We start from the raw sequence: 26,827 nt of genomic DNA, 5'->3' as shown, positions 1-26,827 counted from the left end.
GGCATCATCTTCTGGGGCAATTCACCCTCATCTAAAAAAAATCTTCCTCATGCAGAAAATAGTAGTCCGTATAATGTGCAGCGTACCCCCGAGAACCTCCTGCTGTACGCTCTTTAAAAAACTTGGAATACTTTTCACAACCTGCCAGTATATTTTTTCCCTAATGAGTTTCTTGGTTGACAATCCTGCCCACTATGAAACCAATGAAAGCTTCCATTATCCCAATACAAGAAAGAAGGCTGACCTCCACTTTGAACTAAAAAGTTTAACTCGGGTACAGAAAGGAGTGCATTACTCCAGTGTCAAAATATTTGACTTTTTACCAAGCTACATAAAAAGTCTACGTAGTAACAGTGCATCATTCAAAAACAATCTAAAGACATATTTAATCGAGAAAATGTTTTACTCACTTGATGAATACTTTAACAGAGAAAAGTAGTCTTTGTATGTATTTATATTTACTGTTGTTTGTTTATGTTCTTTTTGTTCCTATTTGTAACCGTATACTTACTGTGACAAATAGGCTTTTGCAATGTGATAAACTTTGCATAATGTATTATTCCTACGACTTTATTTTAGTTCATTATTATTTTAGCAAGTCTTATGTAATTTCTGTCTAGTTCTGCTCTTGTAAACTAATTGATACCGTCTGTGAACATATATTACTCAAGTCGTTCTACATCCTAGCATCATATGCATAACAGGATCTATGGAATTTGTAGATAAATAAAAAAAAGTGGCACAAAAAAGATGATTACAGAAAACTATAATTCAAAATGTGTGTAATATAAAGCCTAGGGATCATATTGTCCACTATTTAGGGATCTAAATATTTTATCTATTCCATTTATTTATATTCATAAAGTATTTATATTTATAACAACAATTCATAGTTATTTCAAGTAATTCATTTTCAACATATGTGTTATACTAAAAAACAGAAAATTTTACTTTATCATCTCATAGATTAAAGAAAATTTATAATAAATTAAAACGGAAAATTATCACAGTGTGGTAAACTTGTAATGATGGTTGTAAACTAAATTTAATGTAGTATTTCTTGACACTTTGTATGTATCTCATTTACTTTACTTACATTGATTGACAAGTCTCCTATACAATAAGTCACTAATTTATGCATGCATGTATATATACATTACCCACTATGATACACACTACACAATATGTAGCACCCAAGTAAAGAGACAAATAGATCACAGCTGATACTAAAAAACCCTCAGCACATGCAGACAGTGCATTACACTATAACATATATACTTTAATATTTTATATTCTGCCATGTTGAACTTCTTTTGTTTGTCCTTCAAATATTTTGTATTATATTGAACATGTAAAGTGGATAACACAAATAATGCATATCAGTACGTTGTATAAGGATTGACATGCTACCAATGCTTCTGCACAAATCTTACCATCTCGTGGCAGTAATGCGTGAGGTGCCATCCAGATCAAGATGAGTCACAAGACAATAAATTAAAGCAGTGAACTGTTTATCTTCTGTATTGGCCGCTTCTGCATAGTTAACTGAGGTACGATCGAAGACTTGCTGCACTGTCATTACTTGCCTGATGCTGCCAGCTAGAGCAAAAATTTATTGTGCTTGCTATAATTTTTGAAGCTAGTGCATTACAGTCACAATAAATGACTAATTTCTTTCAAGTAATAGTATAGTTCTGATAAGTATGAGGCCTAATTATGTGTTTATCCTATAAATTACTTATGTCTCAATGTAGCCTTGAACACTAATTGTAACATTAATTTATGCTGTAAGGTACATTCAGTGACAATTACACCAGAGGAAAAAATGTACTATAAGAGCAGCTCTTTTAAAATGTTTAAGATCTTTATTACAAAGATGATGCACATAAAAAATAATGAAAAAGTATGTATTTAGGGGCACACTTGTTATGTATTTGTGTCAGAGATGCACATCAGTGAATACAAATGAATTCAGAAGTGTCAAATGGAAGACAATGGTTCTGGCTACATGCAGACAAAAATGAATAGAAAGCAATCTAGTTAAGTTCTGTGGATGGTGTGATGTGAAAAGTAAATTATAGTTAGGATAACTGGCATCTTGAGAACAGATGAGAAGTGGGAGGGGGAATGGTATGTTACAGTACAGCAACACACATTTGGTTGGTATGAAAAGTATGGAAGAAGTAGAAAAGGAAAAAATAACTCTTGTTTTCAACTCCAGTTTTAAAGTCATGTGAATAGGTGAGTAATTACAAATAGAATGTTGCCTCAAACATCTCTGACAGGTTAACGCTATGTATCAGGCTATATTTTCTGACTGTCTCTCTGCCATGTCTCTTTGTTTTAGAGGGAGCAGGGAAGGAGAATTTTCATCTCAAGCCTGTATGTGGACCTTAGTCACCCTGAATGGTAAGCATCCCATAGAATTTGACATATAGCTGGCTATAGGCCTGGAACACCTAGGGTTCATGAGCTGCTTACTTTTCAATTCTACCATCCTACAATATTGTAAATCCTGGGCAATACAGCACAGTTGGCAGGACATAGTGTCTTGGAGAGCAGAGATCTTGGTTTAACATCATGGACTGCATGGATGGTACAAGTCTCTATAAAAAGAAATCAATGTAAACTGCTTGACCATGAGACCGATATCCGTTCACATGAAAAAGCTGTTAAATAGATTACTGGTAACTCTGCAGTGCCTTCCATACTTAAGTTACATTAAACTTTTCCAGATAACTGGGAATTTGTCTAAATTGGCCTCTTGTTCCCTACCAACTTTAGAAATGAAATAAAATATTGAAATTCTACTAGCGCATAAACTCTTAGCAGATTGGACGTATCACTGGTAGTTATCAACACCCCATCCATCAAGAGAGCACAGAAGGATTCCCACTCCCAAAAACTGCTCTGTTAAAATGAAGATACAGCTCTGGCAGAACAGACACATCTTCAAAAAGAGAAAAGAGGACCGCTAATGACATTTGAGAGGTGTGTGTGTGCACTATAGTGGTGTTACTGCCACTGCTTATACTATGTAGTTTATTGCCATTACCGCTACATAAAAGACACCAGGATTCATTGTAATTCACTGGTTTTCATTCCTAATAGACCACATTTCAGTACTGTAGCTGTGGTACCTCACTTACCTTTGGAAATGCTGATACTGCATCACCTTCCAATGTATATGGTTTGGCCAGTCTGTCCTTGTCCAATGGTGAATGGTGAACAGTGCTGAGTTCACAAACAACTGGGCTCAAGACAGATGTGTATACTGGCCACACAGCTGTTTTCTTATGCCTTAACGGCCAATATATGGTATTATCCATTGTAATACTGCATCTGAGCCTAGCATGGGATGCCTAGTTTTTTGCACCAATGGCTAATTTTGCTGCACAGTCAAGACAAATGCAAAGATTGTGTGTGCTGGGTTTCTGTGCTACAGCATTAATTGAATGTTGATTCCCCTAGGAAAATACCAGGCAAGTCATGAAAAAAACCCAAAAGCCATCAATATGTTTGCCAGGAGGCCTCTTCCGAGATTTAAATGAGTTGTTGAACACAGCAGGTGCAACTTGTTGAAACTTGTATCTCATATCAGCATGAATGTCACTCACTGGCTGGACTGAGGCCATCCTTCGTTACTTTGATCACCTGACTGAATTGAGAAAGATAGCTTACCTTGCACACAGGTCGGAGGTTTCTTGGCCTCCATTTTCAAGAAAAGAATTATGGGGCTTCCTTCAATGTGTCAAGAGTTTACTACACACAAAAAGAAACTACTTTGGTAGCAGAGTACATTATGAGGGTACATGGTTGTTTTTAGATTAGAGGAAACTCTTAGTTGTCTTATTTATGAGTTATGTATCAAAAACAGAGAAAAGAGTACGTAAACCACTGCACTCTCCCAAGGGAAAATGCTACGACTAACCCCATGCAAAGTTAAACTCCTGATGCTTAAAATTTACAATAGTGTAGGGGCACAAAAGATCAAAATTTGACTCGTTGAAAACTTGTCATGCTGCCCCCATCCAAAACTCGGGTAAAATATGTGATAAACTGGAGTTGTATCAGCCTGTCACCTTCTACTGTGTTTGGTGAAGATAATGGAAAGGATTATTAAACAGCAGTTAGAATGGTGGAGTGAAAAAAAGAAAATATTACTTAAAAACAACAAGGAAAAGGGATGACTGAAATCCTTTTATGGTTAGCTGTTGACACACCTAAATTTCTCTTGGAATAATTATACGATAGTTGCACTCATAGACTTGACTATAGCATAGGATAATGTTACCTTGTCAATTTTAGGGGAAAAAAGCTGAAGAAACTCCAGATTCCAAAACCACCATGTGTAACATTGTAAGTTTCCTGAGAAATGAGAAAAAATTAAGTTGCAATATGGAACTACACTAGAACCCGGAGAAACTAGCAGAGGACTCCCACTGGGATCAGTCTTGACTCCCTTATTATTTACTCTCTACATTGCAGACCTTCATGACCTCTTTGCCAGTGACATCCAAATATTACAATATGCAGACATCTTATGTGTATATTCTGAAGACAGTACTCTTCAGTCCTGTCATCTGAAAATGCAGGCTCATCTCATACATCTGTATGAGTAGTGTACAGAAAATGGCTTCAAAATATCTGACAGCAAGCCTAGCTTATGGTCTTTACTCGCTGTAGGATTCCACTTACCCAAACAATGCAACTGTGACAACATATTTGTCCAGTTGTGGGGAAAACAACTCACTCTCTTTGGATGATTATTGATGATAAATTAAGATGGGCTCCTCATATCCAACACATCATTACCAGATGTCAAAAAGCCTGCAGTCTCATTGGAGCAACAACTATAGTATGGTTGGGCTCTGATTGGCAGACAGCAATGAATTTATACTGGTCCATAGGACACTCTTTGACACCTGTGCTGTGGACCAGCATCAGACAACATGCTCCAAAGACTTGACGTTATGCAGTACAAAGCCTTGCGTATAGTTACACGGGCATTTGTAACCAACGTATTACTGGTTGAAGAGAATGACCCACCATTAAAGCTGCAATGAATACTCCTCCTGCAAGAAATTTCTCTCATGACTTTATTTTGTCAAATATGAGCCCCTTGACAAAAAATCTGGTAATTAACATTCTATTGTGAATGAAGAAGATATTGGATAAATAAACAACCACAACCTGTATCCACTGAATACATGGAGATACAGGCATTAAGGCACTAGGTGTGGAAAAGTTTTTCCTGCACTACAAAAGACCACATGAAACATCTACTCTGCAGGTCGATGCCAGAACAAATTTAACTTTTCAAAATCAGGAAGAAACTAATACAATAGCAATGGAATTTCTGTCTCAGTATCACGATGCATTTGTAGTGTATACAGATGGGTCCAAGTCTAGTAACGGTGCTGGTAGTGTTTACTGAGCACCCTGAAGCCAATGATTGTTATCATAATCATGAGGCAAGCCCCCAATACTAACATAAACTTTTATTGTCACTGATGTTTCCAGCTATTATTTCTGACCATTTCAACCAGAGATTCTCCTTCAATATAGCAGGATTCATCTTTGGCATTCTAGTGTAGAAGTTGTCACAAAATCATCCAAGAACAAAATCTGTGCATTTTGTATATTTATTTATGTGTGTAAGCCAACATCCTGGTTTTTTCCCCCTTTGTGTGTGAGTAGGACCACGTTAGTCTCCAAATTTTTGCAATAGTGTCCTCATTTATACAATTGTTCCTCTTAATTTCAGTGCATATCTACATAATTAAAGATATATTTTTGAGGATCTTTGGTAGTTCAGGAATTCTGTATACAACATATTTCAAAGTAAATTGAGGCTTGTGAGCTACAGTTGTGTATTCTGTTTATTTTGACAGCAGTATCTTTCTTGGAAAATAATTTTCCTGCAATCACAGTAGGTATTTACACCATTAGTGCAATATATTCCACATTTTGTGACTCCGTGACCAGTTTGCTCTAAGGAAGAATCCAGTATCTTGCAATCATTATGTAAACACAGCTCAAACACAGTTGACAGCCATGGCATAATATTGTGTTTGTGGAATCTATGAGCTTAATTTTCAAGTTAGACCCTAATTGTTTACTGTTCAATGTCACACTGCACTAGACAGAATGCAGCCTCACTATGAATGCTATTCTCAGGCGTGGAAAGAGTTACTTACTCTACACAGCTGGAAACTGCCTAGATTGCTGTCATGTGATTAGACACTGCTGTAAGTAGATGTACTAGTTTAACTACCAAGAGTCACATACCAAAGGTATGTCAAGCACTATTCTCTCCTGTGGATACTGTCTCCATTTCACAGATTAGATGACCTATCTCTTCTCCAAGCACCATCCTCTCTTGTGTATATTGCCTTCATTCCATGGAGCAAAGGATGTACCTCTGCCCAACAAGTAAACAGTGAATGGTGAGTCAATGATAGGAGGGTCCAGTACAGGTAGACAGGGACAAAGGAGAGCTCCAGGTACTACACTCATCCCCATTACTAATAGGTCTGAGGTGCTGTCTCCAATGGAAATGGTAACCAAACCAATGAAACACACTTCAGCTGTAGGGCAGCCTGCTGCATCCTGAGTCATGAGGAAGCAAATGCAAAAAAGTAAGAATCTGTTAATTGTTGGAAATTGAAACATACAGCTAATAGTGGTACCCCTTATGGGAATGACAGCAAGGTATAAAAGGAATAATCTTGTGTTGTGCTTTCAGTGTCTGTGGGCCACATTAAACATAGTGAAGTAGCTGTTCTGACAACCACTGAGAGAGCAGGGGTGCAACACCCCAGAGGATTGTGGTGTATGTTGGGACAAATGTTGCCTGTCATCTGAGCTCCGAGATCGTACTGTGACTGGCAAAGATGACTAGCTTTGCTTACAGAATTTCAATGAAGCCCACAGTCTGCAGCATCATCAACAAAACTGATCATGCCCCCTCATTCTGAGTTGAGTGGAAGGCGTGCGCAAGACATAAAAGGTTCTGTGACAAGCTAGGCTGTGACTTTCTTGACCTGTGCCATGGGTTTGGGTACTTTAGAGTCCCTCGAAATGGGTCAGGTGTGAACTAAATATCAGAGGTTCTTACTCAGTTGGCTGACTGTGTGTGATGAGCACACAAAAGTGTTACCTAACGTAACTCTGCATTCAGTTCAGATAACAATAGCTGAAGAACACTCCAGAGTATTAGCATAAAGACACAAAGAAATGCCCCTCACAGATAATACTATTTTAATCCTAATGATCAACTGCTGCAGCATTTACAATAAAATTCCATAGTTTGATGTGCTCCTAAATAGCAGTGGAAGCTCCACATAATGCAAGATACAGAAAGCTGACTAAAACCTGAAATTGACAGAAGTGAGAGGTTTGCATTATATCAAACTATTGGAAGGATAGGCTATTGGGAATGGAAGTAATGTATTTGTCACAGCAGATAAAAAAAAATTCAGATCCTCTGAGAAGAAATTGAATCTGCATATGAGATTGTTTGGGCAGGACGCAGTATCAGTTGTGGGCATAATTTATAACTTGGCCAATTCTACTGACCACCAGTCTCTCCCCCAAGATATAACTCAATAGTATGTATTATTTATTTACTAATCATTCTCTGATTATTTTAAGAGACTTTATCATCGAACAACCAATTAAGATGAATGTGGAGTGTTGTTGTGATAAGACTTCCTGTGAAATTAACTAAATCATTCCACTGAAAATTGCTTAGAGCAGATAGTTTGAAAGCTTACCAATGATGAATATATATTAGATTTAATGGCAACAAATACATCTGACTATTGGGGGATGTTCACCTTGCAACTGGCATCAGTGGTCATTAGGAAGTTGTAGCAACAATGATTAGCAAGTTAAGAAGATGAACTAAAACAAGCAAAAAGATTTCCATTTCAATAAAGTAAATAAAGCGGCAGTAGTAGTGTCATCTCTGAAGGAAGAACTCAAAACCTTTTGCTCTGGGCTTGGGCATGTAGACAAACTGTGGTTAAAATTTTGGAAAATAATTGTCAAAACAGTAAATAAATATGAACACTCCTTGACATAAAACCTGCCTGGCTGCCGCAGAGCCTAAATCTGTGCCAAACGCGCGTTGGGACAAATAACCTGGCCACACTGATAAATATTCTAAGTCCAACAATCTGCACTATCTGGCAACACTATACACCACGGCACTTCCTGAAGGAAGTATTGCTACCAGTTCAGGTGAGTTTGTTCCACCTGTGGCCTTGGTCTAACGATAAAACACATCACGTCCGAAAGTGAAATCTCATGATAGCACCTTTCATCTGAATGTTGAAGTCATGAGTGAAATGAATTTCACTGATTGTTGGCAGACTGTCTGTCTCTGAACACCACACATGCAACAGTATCCGGGCCCATTTACTAGTTCCCAGCAGTGGCTGCCATGTTGATGCTGTGCTCCCTTGTTGAAGGCCCCTGCTACTGCTAATTGCTTTGGGTGGTATAAAATGCTTTAATGCTGTGGAGCGGCGCTCCTACAATATCCACAATTTGCATTTCATGCTCAAATGGCTCTGAGCACTATGGGACTTAACTACTGAGGTCATCAGTCCCCTAGAACTTAGAACTACTTAAACCTAACTAACCTAAGGACATCACACACATCCATGCCCGAGGCAGGATTCGAACCTGCGACCGTAGCGGTCACGCGGTTCCAAACTGACGCGCTTAGAACCGCACGGCCACACCGGCCGGCATTTCATGCTCAACAGCAAAGAAGGCATATGACTGTTTTTAAAACGATGACGTTTCTATTACACTAATACGGCACAAAACTGTCTCTATAGTTTGTGATTGGATTAAAATACTTCACTATGTTGTTTAATAGTATTAAACACTTCTCTTCCTTTTATAGGTGGTTCTTCACTCAATTATTTCGTCAGAAATTCATGTGTTAATGTCAAGCCACAATAATTATTGGTGGTGCAGTGAGTTTCATTGTTGTTGTTTAATTCCATATGGTAAATGCATGTAATAAACTGTGTGAATACTTTTCAGTGCATGATATACAGCAAGGAGGCACACTGCACGTTTTGAGGACCATGTATGGATTCATGGAGAACTTAATGCTAATAGAAAGTGATTTTTGAGGTATGCAATTAAATTTAAACCAACAGAACTATCCATATTCAAAGCTACTCTTAGGGGAAGCGTCAGCAAATATCTGTGTGGAGTGCGTAATTGCTGTTACAGAAATCAAGCACAGATAAGTTTGTTAATCAGTATGTTCCCTTCATACCTATTCTCCTGACATGCAGATTCTACGTGATGGTCAAACTTCAAATTTGTATTGTTAACAGGTGATTCAGTTCTCTTCAGGGACATTTGTATAATACCGCAGCTTGATGATCGTCAGATACCTAAGGTCATTAAAACAGCTTGATGAGTCAAGAATGCGAGAAGACTCAATGTGTAAAGGTTTTCTTTAGATTTCATTAAAGAATTTCTTCTAGCAATTTTCAGCTCCATGAAGTAAAAAGAACTTTCAGTGCTTTGCTACCCACTGCTACCAGAACTTGCAACACACATTGCCGTCACATCATAACACAATATACAGAACCACTGAGCTAACAAAACACGTTGCTAGCAGCAGCCCTATCATATCGCAAGATTGGTCCTTGCCCTGACAATGTGCCAATAAACAAAAACATTTGTTTCTTACGCAAAGTACAGAAAACCTGGAATCCAAAAATGAAATTATCTTCCTCAAAGTATCATCTTACACGAAGATTATACAGCATAAGTCATTGAGGTGGAAGGTGGATGTCAAGTGAATTTAGTAGATCTACTTAGTGACAAAGGTGGAAGTATGTGCACTCCCGCAGGATTGCCAAATATTTTCGGCAATGTTGCCAGTTCTTAGCTGTGCTAGAGGCAGTTGTGTAGCAAAATGCTTGATGTGCTTGTCTTATACAGGCTCTCAGATGGAAGGTGCCCACGTTTTTGGATGTATGCTGCGTTATCTCCTGATACTTTTGAACTTCAACTTTTAGGCTATATGTATTAAAGTCCAGAAATTACATTAAACCAGAATTCCTCATTTTGTAACCTTTCCGGTGTGGAAGGAGACAGGTAAGTGTGGTGTCTTATAATAACAATGTAGGGATATCAAAGCTGGTGATATTAGTTTTGCTCATGCAGGATACAGTATGTGAGGAATAAAATACTTAATATTAATAATTTTCAACTAAAGCTTATTTCATTGGAATAGCAAGGTATTGGAAATCTTCTTTGCACCTCAAAATTGACTGTCTGTGAGCGTTCTTGTGCATGTTGGCAGGATGGAAGCAAGACAAAATGCAGTTAACTAATTATTCGATGCCATGCAGTAATCAATTCATTTGAGGATTTCAAAGAGAAGAAACTAGAAAATATTTTCATTAACACGGAAAATAATCTACAAATGTGGGCAATGTGCAATTCAGTGCTTTCATACATTTTTCATGTGGGAATATATATATATATATATATATATATATATATATATATATATATATATATATATATATATATATATATATATATATATATATATATATAATTTTCAACAACAGATGGCGCTGCGGTCTGGGAAACTCTACAGTACAATATTTTCCACATATCCACCATGCGTAGCAATAATATGGCGTAGTCTCTGAATGAAATTAACTGAAACCTTTGACAACGTGTCTGGTGGAATGGCTTCACATGCAGATGAGATGTGCTGCTTCAGCTGTTCAATTGTGTCTGGATTCTGGCGGTACACCTGATCTTTCAAGTGTCCCCACAGAAAGAAGTCACAGGGGTTCATGTCTGGCGAATAGGGAGGCCAATCCACGCCACCTCCTGTATGTTTCGGATAGCCCAAAGCAATCACACAATCATCGAAATATTCATTCAGGAAATTAAAGATGTCGGCCATGCGTAGAGGCCGGGCACCATCTTGCATAAACCACGAGGTGTTCGCAGTGTCGTCTAAGGCAGTTTGTACTGCCACAAATTCACGAAGAATGTCCAGATAGCGTGATGCAGTAATCGTTTCGGATCTGAAAAATGGGCCAATGATTCCTTTGGAAGAAATGGCGGCCCAGACCAGTACTTTTTGAGGATGCAGGGACGATGGGACTGCAACATGGGGCTTTTCGGTTCCCCATATGCGCCAGTTCTGTTTATTGACGAAGCCGTCCAGGTAAAAATAAGCTTCGTCAGTAAACCAAATGCTGCCCACATGCATATCGCCGTCATCAATCCTGTGCACTATATCGTTAGCGAATGTCTCTCGTGCAGCAATGGTAGCAGCACTGAGGGGTTGCCGCATTTGAATTTTGTATGGATAGAGGTGTAAACTCTGGCGCATGAGACGATACGTGGACGTTGGCGTCATTTGGACCGCAGCTGCAACATGGCAAACGGAAACCCGAGGCCGCTGTTGGATCACCTGCTGCACTAGCTGCGCGTTGCCCTCTGTGGTTGCCGTATGTGGTTGCCCTACCTTTCCAGCACGTTCATCCGTCACGTTCCCAGTCCGTTGAAATTTTTCAAACAGATCCTTTATTGTATCGCTTTTTGGTCCTTTGATTCCATTAAACTTTCGTTGAAAACTTCGTCTTGTTGCAACAACACTGTGTTCTAGGCGGTGGAATTCCAACAGCAGAAAAATCCTCTGTTCTAAGGAATAAACCATGTTGTCTACAGCACACTTGCACGTTGTGAACAGCACACGCTTACAGCAGAAAGACGACGTACAGAATGGCGCACCCACAGACTGCGTTGTCTTCTGTATCTTTCACATCACTTGCAGCACCATCTGTTGTTGAAAATTGTAACTACTGTAATTTTGAAAGTTTGTCCGCCTGCAAATGTACTGTTGTCCCAAGCATATTGCAACAAACGGTGTATTTCTATCGCTGCTCGTTTAGTTTTTATTGCCGTTTCAAATATACCGGTCATTTTTGAAACACCCTGTGTGTGTCTATATATATATGTGATGTGAGTTACCAAACAAAAGTGCTGGCACATCGATAGACACACAAACATACACACAAAATTCTAGCTTTCGCAACCAATGCTTGCCTCATCAGGAAAGAGGGAAGGAGAGGGAAAGACGAAAGGACATGGGTTTTAAGGGAGAGGGTAAGGAGTCATTCCAGTCCCGGGAGCGGAAAGACTTGCCTTAGGGGGAAAAAAGGACAGGTATACACTCGCACACACACACATATCCATCCGCACATACACAGACACAAGCAGACATTTTCTGTGTATGTGCGGATGGACACGTGCGCATGCGCGTGCGCGAGCGCACACCCGTCCCTTCCTCCCCCCCCAAGGCAAGTCCCCCCGCTCCCGGGACCGGAACGACTCCCCACCCATGTGGAATGGTTCCCTATATATATATATATATATATATATATATATATATATATATATATATATATATATATATATATATATATATATATATATATATATACCTTGGGTTGCGATAGCTTATATATATATATATATATATATATATATATATATATATATATATATATATATATATATATATATATATATTAAAAAAAACAAAGATGATGTGACTTACCATACGAAAGCGCTGGCAGGTCGATAGAAACACAAACAGACACATACATACACACAAAATTCAAGCTTTCGCAACAAACTGTTGCCTCATCAGGAAAGAGGGAAGGAGAGGGAAAGACAAAAGGCAGTGGGTTTTAAGGGAGAGGGTAAGGAGTCATTCCAATCCCGGGAGCGGAAAGACTTACCTTTGGGGAAAAAAGGACGGGCACACACACACACATATCCATCCACACATACACAGACACAAGCAGACATATTTCAAATAGCGAAAGCTTGAATTTTGTGTGTATGTATGTGTTTGTTTGTGTTTCTATCGACCTGCCAGCGCTTTCGTATGGTAAGTCACATCATCTTTGTTTTTAAATATATTTTTCCCGCGTGGAATGTTTCCCTCTATTTTTTTATATATATATATATATATATATATATATATATATATATATATATATATACAACCCAAGGTTGCTTCATCAGGAAAGAGTCAAGGAAAGGGAAGGACGAAAGGATGTGGGTATGTGGGTTTTAAGGGAGAGGGTAAGGAGTCATTCCAATCCTGGGAGCGGAAAGACTTACCTGAGGGGGAAAAAGGACGGGTATACACTCGCACACACACACACAGACACACACACACACACACACACACACACACACATATCCATCCACACATATGTGTGAGGCAACAATGAAAATGTAAATCGAATGAAAATAGCCAGTTCCTATCAGTTCTAATGTGCTGATCATGAATATCACAAAGACAATTCAAAATTAGCTCTAGTTTTCATTTTACACAGTTTTATTATGGTGAGATAATTATATACAAAGTCTTAAGTTAAGTTTAAAATCAATATGGTTTGTCAGAGTCATAATAACTATAGTTCAATTCTTTTATCTTGGTGGTTCGCGCATGGCCGCCCAGACGTGGGAGATTGCTGCATTGCCAGTTGTACGCGCCAAGAGAAGCAGCGCCATAGTATAGTTCGCAAACTTATGTTTAGGGGGGAGCATGCTGTTTATGAAGTAAAGCCACCACGGCCGCATTAACCCTTTTGCTGCTACAGAGACACGCTCCCTGCTTTTCGCGATGTGCGCGATTTTGTCATCATTGCATGCTCGCCTGTGCAGACACATGGTGTTTCAACAGCTTTGACACACTTTATCATTCGATTTCACAAAAACTATTTGGCCCAAAAATTTGATTTTTACACATCTTCTTGACTGATACCTTCCCCCCATAAATGAATTATGTTTCGATGTTCAACGCAATTATTGTGCAGCATTAGATGTAGTAAACCATTGCACGAAATTTTGAAGAGTTTGCAGAGGTAAAAGTCCATAGTGTACACTTTCCGTATGGTCGATTTTAATTGCCACTAGAAATTTCAAAAAGTTACATTCAAACGAATAAAATTCATGAAGTAAGACACTTCGATATTGTTTTTAAATAAAGAAAATATTAAGCACCGATCAAAGTTTGAACTCAGAACCTTTCACTTAGCAGCCATACACTTTAACGATTACGCTAACACATCTCGTCGTTCGATATATTTCCTGGAGGACTTTAAAAGATTACGCAAAATACCGACAAACACTGTTGGTATGATTATGAATTACTCACGTTTTATCGAAGTACAACAGGAAATAAACAATTACCGCTGTTCTTTATTGCGAAAAAGCAGTTAGTGAAAATGATACAAACACCTTTCCTTGCTATCGCCTGAATTAGGAGACTTATTGCTTGTTTGGTTTAATTAATTAATAGAATATGAAGCAATTGGTATAAAGAATGTTTTTTCCAAACTTTCTATAAAAGAAAGTCTGCTATCAAGACATTGCTTTTGTTCAATTACTTTCTTTATGACTGAACGTTTCTAAAACTGAAGACACTCATCCGTGCTCTGCACTGCAGTCGAGCTCTGGCAACGTCGTTCTCTGTTCATTGGCTGACTGTGTTTTGTGACATCAGATGCGCAGAACGAACCTAAACTCGGCCGCCATCATAAATGACGTGCACTTTAGTAACAATGGATTATATTATTGTCCCCGGTCTTCCTTGTGTGCAATATTTTGGATGTAAACATTTTGATACCAATTTTAGTGATCTTTTTGTCTCCCTCCTCTTCAGCTTCAGCGGCTTTATTAATGCATGTAATAATTTTTACACATTTGTTTCCAGATTAACTACCAGTTGTTCAAGTTGAGTGCTAGTGAAATGAACAAAAATGTCACGGGTTTGTGTTAACAGTGCTGACATATTTTGCTATGTGTGTGGAGAAGTGACATTTGCTTCACAAAAACAGTAAATAACGCCCTTGATTAAAAAAGCTTACAGTTGTTATTTTGAATGCAAAATAGGTGATCAGGATAAACCCTGTGCTCCACATGTGACCAGTAACATTTGTGCCACCAACCTCAGGAACTGGATGCAAGGAAAAGGGCGTTTAATGCCCTTTGCAGTGCCCATGATCTGGCGTGAGCCAACTAACCATGTCAGTGACGGCTACTTTCGTATGGTTCCTCCTATCAAGAAGCGAATATCTAAGAAGAAGAAGAAGCGGACAGTGATCTGTCCTAACATTCCATCTGCCATACATCCAGTTCTACATGGGGAAGGATTGCCAATACCTGAATCACCGACAGAGTACGAGATTACTTCTGACGGGGATTCTAATGTCCTGAACTGTGTACATCAGAAGATCCAGAGTTCCTTCCAAATATATCATCAACTGATGATCCACAAAAATTGTCTCAAAATGAGTTAAGTGATCTCATTAGAGATTTGGAGTTCTCTAAAGCTAAGGCTGAGATTTTAGCATCAAGATAGCAGCAGTGCAATTTTCTGGAAAGCAATGTATGTGTTTCATTCTACTGCAGAAGAGCAACAATAAACTCCTTCTTTTAACATGCAATATAGTCTTGTGGCATGAGTAGACATAAATGGCCTAATGAAGGCTCTCAGAATTAATTACAACCATGATAAGTGAAGACTCTTTATTGATCCGTCAAAGTTGAGCTTAAAAGCAGTGCTTTTACATATTGGTAATAGCTTCCTTCTATTCCAGTTGGGCATAGTGTGCATATGAAAGAGTCATACCAAAACAGGAATATTTTACTAGCAGCCATCAAGTATAATGACTCTCAATGGCAGATTTGTGGTGACTTGAAAGTGGTTGCACTGCTATTAGGTATGCTGTTAGGGTATACTAAATATTGCTGCTTTCTCTGTGAATGGGATAGCCAAGCTTGTGCATCTCACTACAGTAAACATGAATGGCCCACCAGAAACTCTCTTCAACCAGATATGAAGAACATTTAGAGTGAACCTCTAGTAAACTCTAAAAAGATTCTGCTCCTACCTTGCACATCAAGTTAGGTCTCATGAAAAACTTTGTTAAGGGAATGAACAAAGATGGCAATGCGTTTAAGTACTTAAGGCAAAAATTCCCTTACTTAAGAGATGCTAAAGTAAAGGAGGGCATCTTTGTAGGCCCACAGATTCGAGAGCCTTTTGAAGATGATACTATTGATGAAATCATACAATGTGATGAGAAGCATGCACTGATCGGGGATGTTTTAAGACAGTCTGTTTCCAGTTCTTAGGGAACAAATGATCAATAAATTACAAGGAGATTGCATATAACATGTTGCCATCTTATGAAAAACGTGGTTGCAACATGTCATTGATATGCATTTCTTACATAGTCATCTTGACTTCTTCCACAAAGATTGTGGTACAGAAAGTGATGAACATGGGGAGCAATTTCATCAAGATATTGCCACATTTGGGAAGAGGTATGCCGAAAAGTGGAGCTCTGCTACTCGTATTTTAACGAATTACTGCTGTACTGTAATAAGGGATGTTCCTGAGTATGTGTATAAACGTCAAGCCAAGTGAAAACGGTCATCTTCTGAATTTATCTCTGAACAAAATATGTAATTGTATATACTGTAAATATGGACATTTAACATTTGTAATCCTTCATATATATTTGTGACCAGTTAATTTATATATTTCCTTTTGTGCTTTACATAGTTCTGGTACAAAGTAGACTTACAAAGTATTTTCATTCATGTAAAATTATCTTCATTTTTTCTTAATATTCAATTCAAATCAATTCAATTTATTAGTGTCCTTGTAGTACATCATCAAAATGACATAGGACTGGTCAATGAACATAAAAAAAAGGCTAGTGATTCTCACATCAAAGATTATTTCCATTCTTACATTAAAAACACTGTTTCACACTTTTATAGAAGCAGCAAGTATTTAAATGTGAGCAACTACACATATTTATTATGTCAGGGAAATATTAACTGTGGTTTTATTGTCAATGATTCATAAACTCTTCAATACTGTAAAAACTATTGCTCAATAACATGTTTTTTAATTCTCTTTTAAATATGTGCAGTTTTGGTATAATTTTTAGTTCTTTGGGGAGAGCACTGTAGAGGATTTTGGTTTGGTATAGTACACTTTTGTGATACATAGCTGTTTTATGAATTTCTCTGTGGAAATCATTCCTGTTCCTTGTTTCGTAGTTGTGAAATTCTCTGTTTAATGTAGAAAATTCCTCGTGTTCTTTTAAGAAATATATGCTTTCATATACGTATAAGGATGGCAGTGTCATGATTTTTAATTCTTTGAAACCATGCCTACAAGAGTCTCTATATCCTATACCTTTTATTATTCTGACTGCCTTCTTTTGTAGGCTAAATGAATGTTTTGTTAGACTGTTGCTCCCCCAAAACTGTACACCGTATCTTAATAAACAGTGCATGAATGAGAAATAAACACATAACACTGTTTTAATATTACATGAACTTTTAAGCATTCTAAGTATATAACATGTTCGACTTAATTTTTTGTTCAATGATATTACATGCTTTTCCCATCTTAAGTGTTCATCAAACCATACTCCCAAGAATTTAGTGTATGATGCTTGCTCAATCTTACACTTACCCAGTTCTACTGTAAGGTTAGTTTTTATTTTATTTGTAATATGTCTGAAGTTGATCCACGTTGTTTTTTTGGCATTCACAATGAGTCTGTTTTCATTAAACCATCTGTCTGCTTCGTCTGTTGCTAATGTGACTTTTTCCTGTAAGTCAGCTTCACTATTTGCTTCAACAAACAAACTTGTATCTTCAGCAAACAGTACTGCCTCTGCTTCAGATAGTTGACTTGGTAGGTCATTGATAAATATTAAAAACAGTAATGGCCCTAATACAGATCCCTGGGGTACTCCGTACAAAACTCTCTCGAATCTTGATGAATATGTCCTATCTGCATGGTTGTCTCCACCTTCTGATACCTGTCCGACAGATATGATTCAAACCATTTGTGGGCAACTCCACGTATCCCATAGGCATATAACTTCTTAAGCAGTAACTTATGGTTGATGACATCAAAGGCCTTTGATAAGTCTAAAACAATCCACAATTTAATTCCTTCCTATTTATGGAATTCAGAACAAGTTGCAAAAAATTGAAGATAGCTGTTTCAGTTGATTTATTTTTATGGAAACCATTTTGTGCATTAACCAATATTCTATTCTTAATAAGAAATTTGTATAGTCTATGATACATTATCCTTTCTATTATTTTTGAGAAACCTGATAACATTGATAAAGGCCTAAAGTTACTAACATCATATTTATCACTGTTCTTGTAAAGTGGCTTTATAGTTGACATTTTAAGTTTTGATGGAAACACTCCTGTCTTAAAAGATTCATTTACAATTTCAGTGAGATGTGATGCTGTGTTTCTTGCACTTTGCTTAATGACTTTGTCAGGAATCCCATCACACCCACATGACATTTTATTTTTTAACTTATTTATAGCATTTAGTACCTCTGATTCAGTTACTGGATAAAGGAACATTGTCATGTCATTCATGGGGATTTTTACCTTGCTATTGGAATTGCATTTAGTTTTAATTAAATTTATGGCTATATTTGTGAAATGTTTGTTAAATATGTTGGCAATGTGAAGTGGGTCCTTAACAGTTTTACCCCCACTTTTAATGACAAAGCATCTTCTCTTTTGTGTCTACCTATATTTTTATTTATTACCTCCCAAGTTGATTTCATTTTGTTGTTACCTTTCTCAATATATGAATCATTATCAAAATTCTTAGCTGCAATTATTACTTTATTGTACAGGCTTCTATAACATTTCACATGTGCTTTCAGTGCTACAGTCTTCCTGGCTGATTTATTTAACTTTCTGAGAGTGTCTGATGACTTTCTAATCCCCTGTGTAACCCATGTTTTGGTTTTATGTTTAGTTTTGACTCTTTTTATAGGAAAGGCAACATCGAAGCAGTGTTTGTAGCTTTCAAGGAATGAGTCAAACTTTGTGTTGACATCACCACTTGATTCACTACCCCAGTTGTTATTTTCCAGAATGTAATTAAAAATTCTTATGCTGTCATCATTTATAAATCTCCTTTCCTTGTAATTGTTATTGATAACAGGGTGCTTGTAAGATATGATTCCCTTGTGATCCGAGAAACCAGTGTCAATTACCTCAGTGTTATATTCACACTTGCCCTTGTTTATAAATACTTGATCTATTATAGTTTCAGACATGTTTCCGCATCTGGTAGCCTCATTTACAATTGCCATCATATTATGACACAAAAACATATTGCACAGTTGCTGTTGTTTACTGCAATCATTCTTAAAGTTAACATTAAAATCACCAAGAACAATTACATTATGTTTAAGTTCATTCAGTAGTCCCTCAAGGTTTTCCATAAAAATGGCAATGTTGCCCAATGGTGATTGGTACAAACACACAATAGTAATTTTTAATTTGGTTAGCTCACATATACTATATTCAAAATTTTTTTCTATGCATTTTAGTTTACATTTAATTTCTTTTGATTCTACCCCTGTCCTAACATAAATACATATCCCACCCCCTTTATGGTTGATTCTACAAAATTTGCTAATCATTTCAAAATTTGGAATAATTATGCTAGACGCTTGCATTTCTTTTACCCAGTGCTCACTTATGCATAGTATGTTAATGTCTTTTAGATAGTCAGTTAATAGAACTTCTATTTCAGCTAATTTGCTTTCTAGTCCCTGCACATTTTGGTATACAACTGTTAAAGTTTCATGTAGTGGATTTGCTGCACTATTTACATTTGTACTTTCTTGTTGCTGACACTGTAAAGATTCTGCCTTTTCTTCTTCTTTGAATTGCGAAGATCCCATAAAAAATAGTCACTACGCACAGCAGCTCTTCTTATCCTGAGGCTCTTCCTTTGAGATGTCAGCAGAGCAGCTGATGAGTTTCTGGATCTAGTAGAATGATTCTTGGTTGTTGGTGCGGTTGCAGTCCTAGTTACACGTGAGCATGAGGCATGAAGTGTGTCGAATGTGCTGACAGCTTCCTCCTTGGAGGTTTCAGGTGCACATGAGTTTACACTAGGTTTGTGGGCTTTCTCATCTGAAGAAATTGTTTCCTCTTCAGCTCTGCTGGATGTTCCTGACATTTCTGCTGGTACCCCATATTCTACCACTCCTTCAGATACTGGTACCAGTGTGTTAGGTATCTCTCTCATCTTAGACATTTCCTTGCAAATTTCCATTTGCTCAGTTATTGCTATGGTGAGGATACCACGCAGTTTGTGTTGATCATTGAGATTATTTGTCATTTTCATAATTTGAGCACAGACATACAGTTGTCCTGCTCTATTTAGGAGATCTCCACTGTTTATGAAATGTTGTTTTCTGAAATCTAGCTGGACAAATGTTGAATTTGGGTAGCACTTTGTTATTTTGTGGAGCAGTCTGTTAGTTTTTTTTTTATTTCTTTGTTAACACGAGATTTCTTAAAAAAATCATATGGAATGCTGGTTACCATCACATGTACATTTTTCAGCTTTTCAAGCGTCTCTCTTAGCGCTCGTCTTGCTGATAATACATCATTGCAGCGGACGTCTACTCCCCCCCCTAGGATTAGAACACAATCATTTTTCTTTATCTTGATACTCAGATTTTCGCAGTTATTGACAATCTCTTTCAGTGGAGCATCAGATTTTATTACGCTAGTAACACTGCATCCTGAGTTATATAGGGTTTCTGCCAGTCTTTTTCCGAGACTGTCGGCAAGTATATACACAGTAAAAGCATTATTTGTTGTGCTCAAGTCTTCCGAAGTTTTGCAGTCTATTATACGATCTTCTTTCTTTTCACAGTCTCTTTGTATTATATTATTAACAGATTTTAACGTTTTGAGCATATTATGGGCTGAGTTGTTAAGTTTTTGCTCAAGGTTTTTGCTTGTATGGTACGTGTAATGAACTTTTCGGAGGCTTGTTTACTTTCAGTTCTCACGACACTTGCTTCTTCCACTCTCTCGCCACAAGATTTTATTTCGTCACATATTTCCAGAGCATTGTATCTGTTTTGTACAGTGATCTTTTTAGTTGCTTTTAGTTCGTATTTTTTAAAATTTACACTCGTTTTAGGAAGAATAGATGTGCTGTAGATTTCGGAGTTTGTGTTAAGTGATGATACTCCATTCAATTCACATCCACGAAGTTTGCTTTTAGGACTTTTATTGTTTTTTTAGTACTTTGCAGTTCATACAACACACTTTGTAACACATTAATTTCACATTCGGTAGCGTAAGCAACTAACATAGCGTTAAGTCCGTTACAACTTCCCTGATCACATTCATATGAAAACTGGATGGGGGGGCTACAGATTCTTCGATCGTCCAGGCTGGTTTCACGCGTTGGAGGGAAACTGTCTCCCGGCGACCACTGATGAGAATGTCCATAGTATTGTCCGTGCGAGACACTACTCGATGCGGGCCAGAGTAAGGTGGCTGTAAATCTGGTTTGACTGTGTCATCCCGTAACATAACGAACTCACAAGAGTCCAGTGCCGCATGCCTGAACACCCGAGGACGGGTATGTGGTCATGGAGGAGGCATGTGGATTGCGGCTATGTGTGTCCGGACCCATTCAACTAGCATGGGGAAATCGGATAGGTCGGTCATTGCTTCGGCGTTGACGAACTCTGCGGGGGAGGACTAGGGTCTCGCCATACAGGAGCTCTGCGAGTGAAGCCTGGAGGTCTGTCTTGTAAGCCATGCGTATTCCTAGCATAACCCAGGGAAGGGCATCACACCACTCACCACCGTGGCACATGAGTGCTGCTTTCAGTGTCCTGTGCCACCGCTTGACCAGTCCATTGCTCTGGGGGTGGTAAGCCGTAGTGCGGAATCTATCCACCCCACAGAGGACGCAGAGTTTGTTAAACAGCAGGGATTCAAACTGTCTTCCCTGGTCGGTGGTGATGGATGTAGGACAGTCAAATCAAGCTATCCAGGAGGATACAAATGCGCATGCTACGGAATCTGCTGTTATGTCCTGTAGGGGGATTGCCTCCACCCAACATGTAACACGATCAGTGACGGATAGGATATACCTGAAACCATCAGACACGGGTAATGGTCCTACGAGATTCACATGTACATGACGGAAGCGGCCTTTCAGGATGTCGAATTTTCCTAGACTGGGTTGTGTGTGCCTGCTGACTTTGCTGCACTGGCACTGTAAACATGCACGAGCCGAAGTACGACAATCCCTCTTCACACCTGGCCACACAAAGCATTCTGTAACCAGGCGCGTAGTAGCCTTAGCACCAGGATGTGCCAGGTTATGTAACATAGTGAACACTTGGCGACGCAGCGCAGGGGGAACAATAGGCGAGCAGTGCCCATGGATGTATCACACCACAGTGGCTTGGCCGAGCCCGGTAGGTTGCACGAAACGATCTGAATGGTGTCACTGTCCTGTAAATGGTCCAATTCATTGAAATTAATGGGGGATGAAATTACAGTGATACGTGATAGGTAGTCAGCCACCACATTTTCTGACCCTCGAATGTAACGGATGTCTGTTGTGTATTGGCAAATTAAGTCCATTTGCCAGAATGTACGTGGGGGAAGGTCAGTAGCGGTGTTACTGATAGCCTCCGCGAGGGGGCGGTGGTCCGTGAAAATTGTTGTATTCCTTCCTTCATTGTCTGTGCAGAAATATTATACAGCTTCATAAACTGCAAGCAATTCTCTGTCGAATGCTGACCATTTACATTGAGCTGTAGATAATTTTTTGGAAAAAAAAACCAGAGTGGTTGAGTCGTGTCATTGACATGCTGTTGAAGGACTGCACCGATTGCAAAATCACTTGCGTCCACTGTAATCAAGATGCAGGCATCTGGCAAAGGGTGGGCGAGAGTGACACCACGTGCTAACGCTGATTTAAGGTCTTCAAAAGCTCTCACCATGTTGTCAGACCACGGTACTCAGCGACTGCCTGATGTTTGTTTCTCGGCCAATGCATCAGTCAAAGGGGCTTGAATTGCTGCCGCCATCGGCAGGTTACGATGGTAGAAATTGACAGTTCCTAAAAACCGGCATAATTCGCGAAACGACACTGGGAGGGGTAGCTCACGAATGCAGTCAACCCGCTCCTGTGGGGGGCATATACCATCCGAGGAGACGGTGTACCCCAGAAAAGTGACAGCGGTGCAGCGGAGTTGTGACTTGTCATTGTTGATCTCGACTCCGTTATGTGTCAATAAGTCCTGTATTGTGGCCAGGTGGCGTTCATGTTCCCTGTCAGAGGGGAAGAAAATTAGTATGTCATCGAGGTATGTGTAGCAATATGTGTAGTTAAAAAGAAGTGAGTCTATAAAACGCTGCCAAGTTTGGGCCGCGTTTTTGAGACCATAAGGCATGTAACAAAATTCGTACAGGCCAAAAGATGTGATCACTGCTGTCTTTGATATGTCACTCTGTTCCATTGGTATCTGTAAATATGCCTTGCGGCAGTCCAAGACACTGAATATGCGTGCTCTGCTAAGTACTTGCACAAAGTCTTGTATGTGAGGTATCGGGTAATTGTCTAATACCGTCAGCGCGTTGAGGTGACGATAGTTGCCGCAGAGGCGCACAATGCCGTCCTTTTTGGGGACTAAATGTATGGGGGAGGACCAGTTACTGTCCGATGGGCGAACAATACCTGCCCGTAGAAGTTCCTCCACTGCGGCTTTAGCAAGGTGTAGTTTATGTGGTGGCAGTCGGCGCACTTTATGGCGCACTGGAGGCCCATCTGTCATGACAATTTTGTGTGTCATGCCATTCATGATAGCATTCAGCTTGGTTGGTGAACTCATTCGGGGGCCGTCGTGAACGGGAATCGGTAGCACACAAGAGTCACTAACCTGATGTGCCAGGGAAGCTGTCTGCTTCGGTGGCAACAAAGTTCCACGAGGTGCATCTCCAGTGTCCGATGGTGGTGGCATTGACAGGCGTTGTACGAGGCATCATGCCTCGGTGAGGGCTTGCGTAGCCGACGATCTGACACGGTTCCGTTCGGCATTGTGAGCATGGAGATCGTCGACTGCAGGGCGTTCGGGCTGGAGATGGGCAGTGGAAGTTGTGAGGTTGTCCGCCAATGAAGAGCACTTGATGGGAGCGGTGTCCAGGTCGTTGGGCAGCTGAGGAGGAGGGGGGGCCGAAGAGGCGACTGAACATGCAATGTGCGTGGACGAGGCGTGGTGCAATAATGCAGCTGACTGAAGATCTGGAGACAGTCCGAAGTGGGAAAGGAAGTCAATGCCTAATACTGGATCTTCGACATCAGCCACGTAGAAGGACCAAGTGAACTGTTTACCAGGTATGAGTTCAATAGGTAACTTGGCCAAACCCTTGACGCGAAGTGTCGACTTATTTGCTGCTTGAAGGGACAGTTTGGTTGCTGTCGTGTCCCTCACAGAAAATGTGGGAGGTATGACACTAACATCTGCTCCGGTATTGACAAGAAAATACCAGTGCGAACCTACATCCAAGGCGTACAGATGTCCTCGTGAGGTGGGGGATCTGACAGAATGCAATGTCTGTGGGCGCCCCTGCATGTATCCGCGGGCCGTGGCGCCTACTGTGGCGTTTGGGAATGCGCAGGGCGGACGGCAGTTGCGAGCGGCGTCCCTGAAAGTGGTGTGAAACCAGCATATGCGTGAGTCAGCTGTACTCATCCCACCAGCCGAAGCGTCAGGCGGGGCGAAGGCGGGGCGGGCAGGCGCTAGCCCGGTTGGGGTGGGGAGAGGCTGTTGCCGACCCGCTGGCGGTTTCCGGTCTTGGCCGCTAGATGGCTGCTGTTCCGTGTGCTGTCCGCGATACGCATGTGCCCGGCCCCTACCGCCCGACGGTGGAAGTATACCCACAGGATTACCAACTTCAGCAGTGATAGGCACTGTGCTGCGCGGGGGAAGGTGGCTGTGTCGAATAATGGCGTATGCCTGGTCCGCCATCCGTAGTTTATCCTCGAGTGATGCTGCGGTATGTGGAAGCAAATGTAACTGTAGTTCTTGCGGCAGCTTCACCAACCACAATGCCCAGAGTGCTAAGTTCGGCAGGATCTCGGTACAGACCTGTGCACGCAAGCGTTGCCACAGCTGTACAAAAAAAATTAAATAATTGTAGATGGTGTATGTTAGTTGTTGTGATGTCCAAACTGATTGTAGCTACTGGTACTCACAATTCCACAGTTCAGTTTCCTTTTCTTCATAATTTTTTTAGTTCAAGAATGTTTCAGCGTCCAGCTCAAAATTTTGCTTCCCAAATAAAATCATCTTTTAAGCATAACGTTAGAATGATACATCTGAAATCACAATTCGACTTTAGCACTTTGACCCCAATTAAATCACGATCCCAGTTCCTCATACCATATTGTGATGTGACCACCTTGCTGTGGATAATAATTGTCGAAAAATGAATAAATCAAAGTAAAAGTCTTTAGTAATATTAATCTTGAAGAAGGCAGCTGAAATAAAAGTTCTTGAAGTTCAACGGGTGTAAATCAGATTGTTAAAAGAAAATGTTGGCATGAACTTAACTTCTTTTTGTTGCTCTGCTGTAGTTGATTATTCCCATAAATTTATTAAGTGATGACTGACCAGAGAACACCACAGTTCTCTAAGAATGTGTAAATTCAAAAAGTGAACCAGGTGTATGTAGATTTAGAACTCTGAATATTGTTTGTTTCTTGATGTTACATCACACAGATCAGCTCAAAATCTCACATTGCACCCCCACACCCCCCTCCTCCCCTCCCTTGTGTGATTTCTCGTGGGTCTTATATGCTGACAATCAGGACATTGTTAAATGCAGTAATTTTATTAATTACAATCTCAGAAGTTGTTAAAAATTACATAAAATGTTATCATCGAGTACTTGCAATTAACATTAATTAAATAGGATACAAGGTGACATACACATCTGTCACTTTTATGGAAAAATAAGTGAAATGATTCAAAGAAACAATGCTGATTATATTTTTGTTAAATGCACTGAAATTATATTATCCCACGTATTCCTACCATGTTTCCTGCTTCAAATGTGAGCACATTATTTTTTAGTGTAGACAGAATTTCAACATATAATACAGCAACCTAAAAAACATGTCATTTACATTCTCAATTTAGTTTTGTATTGTGAATTACAATAATTATGAAGTAATTAGGTGCATTCACATTAAACAATGGTGTAGCAAGTTGACAGTGTGACAAACGGAGCTGTTACAGGTTTCCAACATTATAAAATGCAGTGTATTTGGTGCTTTTTTGTTATCCAATTTGTTGCAAACGAACAGTGCTACTTGTAATTAAATGCATCAATGTTACATGTTCCTACCAATGGAAGGATGTACTTTGTACTTTGATGTGAAGTTGTTGAAAATTATGTTACAGAGCTCAAAATGCGAAATTGCTTATATGGATGCTACCTAATGATGTAACAGTTAATCATGCAATGCAAATTACCTTCAAAATCATATTATGAGCTGTTATGTATCAACATGACCTCAATGTAATCATTCTTCAAGCTGAAGTGGCGTCAACTTGCACCAGGTGGCCGATCTACCTGACAGGAGGCCCTAGCCACACGACATTTCATTTCATCTCAATCACTTCCACCACAGAGATCGAAGGCGCCGTACAGCGTCAGCATGTCCATCACTATCAATGTCTCACAAGGACTGCCATTTGTCTGATGGATATCATGGTACCAACTGGTTCACTGCCCACATTTGGGCGAAGAGAAAAAGGACATTTCCATTCATAGGATTGCTGCTGTAATCATGGTGTCTATGACCCTGCCCAGGTTTCATCCATAC

General features: G+C 39.4%; 1 protein-coding gene across 1 annotated transcript in view; it reads right to left on the bottom strand.

The window, feature by feature from the left end:
* The window catches only part of LOC124788665 (meiosis-specific with OB domain-containing protein), a 230,305-nt gene that overhangs the window by 20,128 nt on the left and 183,350 nt on the right, over positions 1-26,827 (bottom strand). The window contains exon 7 of the mRNA XM_047255941.1: positions 1,434-1,599. Coding sequence (XP_047111897.1) covers positions 1,434-1,599 — 166 coding nt within the window. The remainder of the gene's footprint in view (positions 1-1,433; positions 1,600-26,827) is intronic.

Source organism: Schistocerca piceifrons, chromosome 3 (genome assembly GCF_021461385.2).
Source record: "Schistocerca piceifrons isolate TAMUIC-IGC-003096 chromosome 3, iqSchPice1.1, whole genome shotgun sequence".
Lineage (NCBI taxonomy): Eukaryota > Metazoa > Arthropoda > Insecta > Orthoptera > Acrididae > Schistocerca > Schistocerca piceifrons.
This window is presented reverse-complemented; position numbering and strand designations above follow the sequence as displayed.